Source organism: Notamacropus eugenii, chromosome 7 (assembly GCF_028372415.1).
Source record: "Notamacropus eugenii isolate mMacEug1 chromosome 7, mMacEug1.pri_v2, whole genome shotgun sequence".
Classification (NCBI taxonomy): Eukaryota; Metazoa; Chordata; class Mammalia; order Diprotodontia; family Macropodidae; genus Notamacropus; species Notamacropus eugenii.
The window spans coordinates 16296320-16304186 of NC_092878.1; the positions used below are offsets into that span (position 1 = coordinate 16296320).

The window sequence follows — 7867 nt, forward strand, 5'->3', positions numbered from 1 at the left end:
ATTTGAATTTAGGTCTTCTTGACTACAAATGTACTCCCTAACTCCCAGTAGAGACTGGATTGTGATCTGATGGGTGCAGGGAATTCCTGGGTGAGGAAACTGATGGAAAAAAAAAAAAAGAAGTCACTACTCTGAAATTTATAGTCTCAGTTGCATAAAGTACTGAGAAGTTAAGTCACTTGTTTAGGGTCACATAATTAGTATGTGACAAAGGGAGAACTCAAACTCAAGTCTTCTTAATTTCTAGGCCAGCTTTCTCTCCATGCTACCATACTGAACCTCATTCATGTGTAAGATGGTGCTCATGAGCATGAAGAATATTCTTTTCCTTTAACAATGTTATTTAAAAAATTTTCCTAAAACTCACTAGCTGGTGGCTCAGTCTCCTCATTGATGCCTTCATGTCTTTGTTTCTAAATGTATAAATGGAAGGATTTAAGACAGGGGTGATAATCAAGTCAATAATAGCAAGAAATTTATCCAGTGGCATTGTAGGGAATGGCCACACATAAAAAAAGATGCATGGACCAAAGAATAAGATCACCACACTGATGTGAGCTGACAGAGTAGAGAGAGCCTTGGACAATCCACCTGAAGAATGTTTCTGAACAGTGACCAAGATATAAGTGTAGGACATGAATAAGAGAAGCATGCTGCCAATGGAGATGAAACCACTGTTAGCTGTGACAATGAACTCCAACTTATAGGTGTCCATGCAGGCCAATTTGATGAACCGAGGAAGATCACAATAAAAACTGTCAATTTCATTAGGACCGCAGAAAGGCAGATTCAGCACGAAAGCCAACTGGGTCAATGAGTGTATAAGACCAATGGTCCAAGAAGAGATCTGAAGAAAAATACACATTTTGGGATTCATAACTGTCAAATAGTGAAGAGGCTTGCATATGGCAATGTATCTGTCAAAAGCCATGGAAATGAGAAGTACCATCTCAGTTCCTCCCATGAAATGAATGAAAAATATCTGCGTGATGCAACCCTGGAATGATATGGCTTTATACTTATGGAATAGGTCAGAAATCATCTTGGGAACTGCAACAGTGGAGAGACACAAATCAATAATGGAAAGGTTGGCCAACAAAAAATACATTGGGGAATGTAGGTGACTATCAGAGCTCACTGTGAGTACAATGAAGAAATTTCCCACCATAACAGCCACATAGAAAATGCAGGCAAACACCAAGAGGCCTAGCTGTATGGCCCAACAGTTGGAGATTCCCAGGAACACCAATTCTGACACCATGGAGTGATTCAGTTCATTCATCAGACTAACTTTAAGGTTACCTGAAAGGAAAAGCAAAAAGTGAATAAAAAACACTGTAATAAAAATGCATTTCTAATATTTTATATAGAAGTTCTTGTGATTGCAAGGTTCTTTTAAATACCTCTTAATCATTAGTATGTTGCAAACTTAATTTTTTTTCAAACATGCATATGACTCCTAAGGAATATAGTGGCTTCAGTAAATGCTGCATGAATAAGTCAAGTAATACCAAACCCTGAATTTTTGTGATCAAGGTATGTGTAAGAAAAAAAGACATAAGGAGAAAAGGACAGTGAAGTGAGAGTAGATTAACCTTAGTTAATCTAACATTTTTTCACTTTCTAATTCTTCTTTGCAAAAGAAGAACCAAAGAGCAAAAAAAGATAAAATAGCATAAGAATAGAATAAATAGAAATACACAATTAATGATCATAGTCATGGATATGGATGGAATTAACTTACCTGTAAAACAAAAGAAAATAGTAAACTGGATTAGAAAGCAGCATTCACTATATTTGTTTACAGACTTGAAACAGGAATATCGACACAGATTTGACGAAAATAATTGGAGGATTTGTTATGTGTTTAGTGAATTAAAAAAGATCAAGGATAATAATCATGAACTCAAGCTAGGCAACAGTGAAAACAGACATGGTTTAAAGAGACAAATAGAAAGACTACAATAGATTTAAATATATCATAGATGATAAAATAATATCAATAGTTACATATTTACTGAATGGCACATCATAGCATCAGAATACTTAAAGGAAACTGAATCAAATTTAATCAAATTATAGGGGAAATAAATAGCAAAATTATGATAGGTAGGGGCTTTGGTGTATTTTTCAAACCTTAACAAATCTAACAAAATATACAAGCAAAAAGAGTTTCAAACTTGACTAGACTTTTAGAAAAGTTTTATATGATAGATTTCTGGCAGTTGCTGAAGTGTAATCAAGATGGTGTGCTATTAATCATCTGTTCATGGGCCCTTTACAAAACATCAAACATAAAAATCCCATAAACAAATGTGAAAAATCAGATGTAGTAAATACCTCCTTTACTGACCAAAAAACAACATAAGATTGAAGTAAGTCCAGGTATGCTGAATAATGGATTTATAAAAATGGAAATCAAATAGCATAAACCTTGAAAATTGGTAGGACTAAGGGCAAATTATTGAAATATCTTCTAATATCATCAGAGAATATAATAACAATGAGATAATGTAACAAAACCATTAGGATGCATTCAAAGCAATCCTTGGGATAATTTGTTTTCATCTCTAAACATTTTGATTAGCAAAAGAAACAAAGATCAAATTAATGGATTCGGCATGCAATTTAAAACAATTCAAAAGTCACAAATCAAGAAATCTTAACTATAAAGAACAAAGTAAAAATTCTGATTAACTAAATTGAAAGAAAAAAACAAATTGATAAAACCAAGTTTTGTTTATAAAGTAAGAAAATAAACTTTTGGCTACTCTTACAAAAACAGAAAGAAAAATTAAATTGCCTATTTAAAAAGTAAAAAGTAAAAATTAACAACAAATTAACAAGTAAAAGAAATTAAATGCCAGCACAATTGAAAACTTTTAAAAATGAATGAAAATTTACAAAAACAGATGAGTAAATACCTAGATTAATAGTAAGTCAGTCAACAAACCTTTATTACATGTGTACTGTGTGCTCCTTTATTGAAGACAGAAAGAAAAACAAAACAGTCTATATCCTCAGGGAATTCAAATTATAACAGAACAGGAAATAAAGAATTTAAAAATCCAAATCTTAGGAAAAGAAATTAAGCAAGTTATAACTGAACTCTCCAAGGGGAAAAAACACTGACAGATTTACAAACAAATTCTGTCATTCAAAGAGCAGTTAATTCCATTATTACATAAACTATTTACAAAAATAGAAAAAGAAAGCATCATATCCAATTTCTTCAATGAACAAAATAATAATCTTAGTATCTAAATGAGTAACATACAGAGAAAGAAAAAATACAGACCAATATCCCTGGGTTAAATATCAACACAGATATATTAACTAAAATATTAGCAAAGCAGATGCAGCAACATATCTGAAGATTATATACTATGACCAACTTGGATTTATACTAAGAATACAAAGCTGGCTAAACTAGGATGACTATAAGCATAAGGGACCTTTTTAAGCACAAAGACAATAAAACCCACATGATTACGTAAATAGATGCAGAAGAAGATGGTGACAAATTTCTACATTTTCGTGTTTGCAACACAAAAAGGATAGGATTAACTGGGCCTTTCCTTAATATGGTAAGTGACATGTATCTAAAACCAGGGACCTTCTGGTGACAAACTAGAAGCCTTTATCAGGAGTGACGATAATAATGGCAAATATTTATATAGCGCTTACTTTGTGACAAGCGTTGTACTAAGTGCTTTACAGTTATTAACTCATTTATTTGATCCTCACAACAACCCTGGGAGGTGGATGGTATTATTGTACTATTTTTACAGACAGGAAAATTGAGACAAATGAAGGTTAAATGCCTAGCTCAGTGACACAAAACTATTAAGCTTCTGAGGCTGGATTTGAATTCTGGTCTTCCTAACTCTGGGCCCATTATCATATCTACCATGCCACCTGGCTGCCCCCAAATAAAGCAAGGAGTTCCTTTATTATGACTATTATTTGATGTGATAGAAATACCATCTAAAGTGATAATACAAGAAAAAGTTGAAATAAGAAGCATATGTAAATAAGAAAAAAATCAAATTTTAGAGATGGCATAATCCTCTATTTAGAGAAACCTAGAAAGTTAACAAAAAATAATTGAAACAGTTGATAACTTTTTCAAAATAGGAAGGCCTGAAATAAATTTACATCAGCTTTTCTGTATGTTCCCAACAAAACTAGAGAGACAGAGGGGCAGAGATGAGCTAAAAGATGGCACAAAAGAGTCAGTTCAATTTTAAGCTTTAATGCCTTAAAACTGTATGAATACTTTTAGGACAGCTTCCAAAGGAATGCAACTACAAAACTCTAATTAAAGAAATATTAATTGCTCATCTTTGGGCTGTGTGAATATAATAAATATGATAGTATTCTAAGGTTAATGTACTTATTCAATGTTATACCAGAGTGTCAAAGGATTACTGTGTACAGCAAGGGGGAAAAAAAGGAAAAAAAATCTAGAATAATAAAGTGTGAAGGAATCTCAAAAGTTATTTTTTCTAAGTGGGAAGGAAGGGGTGTAAGACTATCATAGGTCAAAGTATGCTATAAAACAGTCATAGTCAAAACTAGTTAGTGCTGACTGAAAATAGGATAATAAATCAGCAGAACAGAATAGGTACAGCTAAACTGCATAAACAAATGAACATGGTAAAATACCATTAGCTAAACCCAAAGACTCCAAGTACAACAATAAGCATTCACTTTTCAATGAAGTCTGCTGGGGTTAATGGAAAGTAGTCTGGCAGAAACTGGGTTTAGACCAATGCCTCACATCATATTTGACAATAAGTTACATATAGATACATGACCTCGATATAAAAGTTTACATCATGATTAAATTAAGAGAACAAGGAAAGAAGTACCATTCATAACTATTGAGAGGCAAAGACTTCCTATGGAGAGCAGGGGGAGAAAAATGAAAATCACAGGAGATAAAATGAATAATTGTGATTAATAAAATCAAAAATAATTCCAAAACAAAATTAATGCAAGTAAAATTATAATGGAAACAGTTAACTGAGAAAAAAAAGCTTCTTCTGATAAAGTTCTGGTGTCTAAGATATGTAAGGAACTGGTTTAAATATACAAGATCCATTCCATAATAGATAAATAATCAAAGGATATAAATAAGCAGTTATCAAATGAAGAAAACCAATCAATCAATAGCCATATAAAAATGCTGCAAGTCATCACTGAGATAAATGTAAATAAAAACTTCCAGATTTGACCTAAAATGTAAAGAATGGAAAAGATAACAAATAGAAAAGGACTATTGTTGTAGAGAGAGCAAAAAAGACAAGAATATTGGTACAGAGTTGGTGGAATTGTGGATTTGTCCAACCATTCTGAAAGACAATAGGAAACTATGTCCAAAATGTCACCGAACTGTTCACCACATTTGGCTCAGCATTATAGTACCCTATACATCTACCCCAAAAACATCAAAAGTAGAAAATAATTAAGCTTGCCTGATGCCCCCAGCTCTCAATAATTTCTTGATTTTCTGATTTCCTGAAGCCTTTTGCTATGTACTATATCATGAGCACATCGTGTACAGCAGGCTTCCCTGTGTTATTACCTTTTGATGGGGTGCCTCCCATCTCCCCACAAAATGGAACCACTTTGTATTCAAAAGAATATGTTTTTAATCTTTTCTCAACTCTTCAACCCCCTTCCCAGTGATAGGTACATGACTGGTGCAGCTAGGTGGCACAGTGGACAGAGCATTGGGCCCAAAGTCAGCAAGACCTGAATCCAAATCTGGTCTCAGACACTTAACTGCTAAGTCTACCTCAGTTTCCTTAACTATAAAACAGTGATAGTAATAGCACTGGTCTCTGAGGTTTGTGAGGATCAAATGAGATATTTTTAAATGTCTGGCATATAGTAGGCACTTAGTGAATGTTTATTTCCTTCCTTCCTCAATAAATGTTTAGGAATATAGTAATTTTTAAAATAAATAACAAAGAGAAAAAAGTCATTTTCTAAGATGATATTCTTATTAAATTGAATTGAATTAGCTTCTTTCTAGCCTACCAAGCTCTTGCAGGATCCTTTCTCATTTCTTCTGGCTTTTGCCATCTAAAAATTTGACAGTCATCAAATTTGGTATCAGGGAAAACTCTCTAGATTTGGAATTAGGAGACTTGGGTTTGGGTTTAATCTCTTCGTAATACACTTGCAAAGACCTAGCTACAATGAGAAATTTCCCATTTCATTGACTACATGAAGAAGCAGTGCTAGGTAGTGGATAAAGAGCCAGCCTATAAGCCAAGGCCATAGTTCAAGTCCCACTCTTGACACATACTGTTTCTGGAACCATGGACAAGTCACTTAACTCCCCAGTATTTACAGAACTCTTCAAAATTATAATTTGTAGAGGAGACACCGACCTGCATTGATACAGGAGCTTTCCTAATCCAGAAGTTCTCTACACAAGGAAATTTCAGGTCCAGTTTCTATTCTCTTCATTATCAAATCCACTTTTTAAATTAATATTTTTTAAAATATTCCTGAATCATTGATCCGTATCTTAGCTCTTACTGTTCATATTTTTCACTTCAACTTTTTGCCTGTGCTTCTACCTTTCTGATAATCTCTCCTCTCTTGGGAATCATTTGTGATTGTATCTGTCCATACCTACAAAAATGATTTAAAGTCATTCAAAATGATTTATTTAGAAGGAACTGAAAAATAATGTGTTATATGATTACTGATCTGTTGCTTCACTGAACTTTCCTATTTCTGAACTGAAGAGATAACTCGGTAGGTGTCTATATGTGTATGTACCACTATGTGTCTCTGTGTATACTAAATCACTGTTGCTTTGTGAAGAACTAAAAACTACTTGATGAATAATGTTGTGATTTTTTAAGTTATGTAATAACTAAGTTAGCAGCTATTTACTTTAAGCAATAATAAATACAAAGAAAGACTTATGACAATACCTTAGATTTCTTAGTAAAGATATTTGACTGGAGCATGTTTCCTAAAAAGTTAGAATCTATTAAGTTGGTGACCAGTTGGTATATAATTTTATAGAATAGATCTTCCAGATTTAGGATTCTGTGATGGCAAGTATAAGTTTCATGGGACAACTAACTATACATACCAATATTTTGGTTAATCCCTCCAATGGCAAGAATGGATGTGAACCCTTTGCCTCAAGTCACCTCTTCGGTGTTCCTAGTGACATTAGGAAGCACATAGGAGGGAGGAAACAAAATTTCATTGTGACACATAGTGACAGGAAACTGCTTTGTTCATCATCTATGACTTTTAAAACTCAGTATAAAAAATGATTATGCTCATTCGTATGTCTTTCACCATCCCTATGGCTACCAATATCCCAACTTCATTCTACCTTCCTAAAGCCATTGACCATCTGTTTTTTACAACACATAAGAAGAACATTGTCACTTACCTGTCTTCTGGATAATCTCAGTGCAAAACTAGATATCTCTCTCCAAAACCTCTATCCCCTAGAAAGAAACCTCCCAAAATCTGACTCTTCAGTGTCTTCTTCACCATCGGAATACATATGATATGTAGGATTTTGCACAGAGCCTCACAATCATCAGATGACATTGGCATAGTGATAAAGAACAAGGGAATTTTAGTCTTCAGAAGGACAAAAAAATTGTAGTCCACATCATAGTTTTTTATGATACGCAACAAAATCATTTTCTTAACTTCAAGTGTCAGACAGAAGCCCCTTTGCATCAAATCAGATATATATCCTGTAGTATTCCTGAATATGTTGTCCTCTGGTACTTTTCCTCCAGGAATCAAATCAGAACAATGTTAAGTCTGGTACAAGAGTAGCTGGTATAGCTATTCCTTTTAAGTCTGGTAT

The 7867-nt window shown here is 33.5% G+C and overlaps 1 protein-coding gene across 1 annotated transcript; it reads right to left on the reverse strand.

Annotated features, from left to right (window-relative positions):
* Positions 1–343: 343 nt before the first annotated feature.
* Positions 344–1282, reverse strand: LOC140513221 (olfactory receptor 4F6-like). The gene has a single exon (XM_072622699.1). It carries the CDS (start codon positions 1280–1282, stop codon positions 344–346), a length of 939 nt encoding a protein of 312 aa, XP_072478800.1.
* Between the last annotated feature and the right edge of the window lie 6585 nt (positions 1283–7867).

Excerpts from the sequence above, each read along its gene's own strand:
- LOC140513221 (XM_072622699.1), bottom strand. The coding sequence starts at position 1,282 with ATGAATGAACTGAATCACTCCATGGTGTCAGAATTGGTGTTCCTGGGA.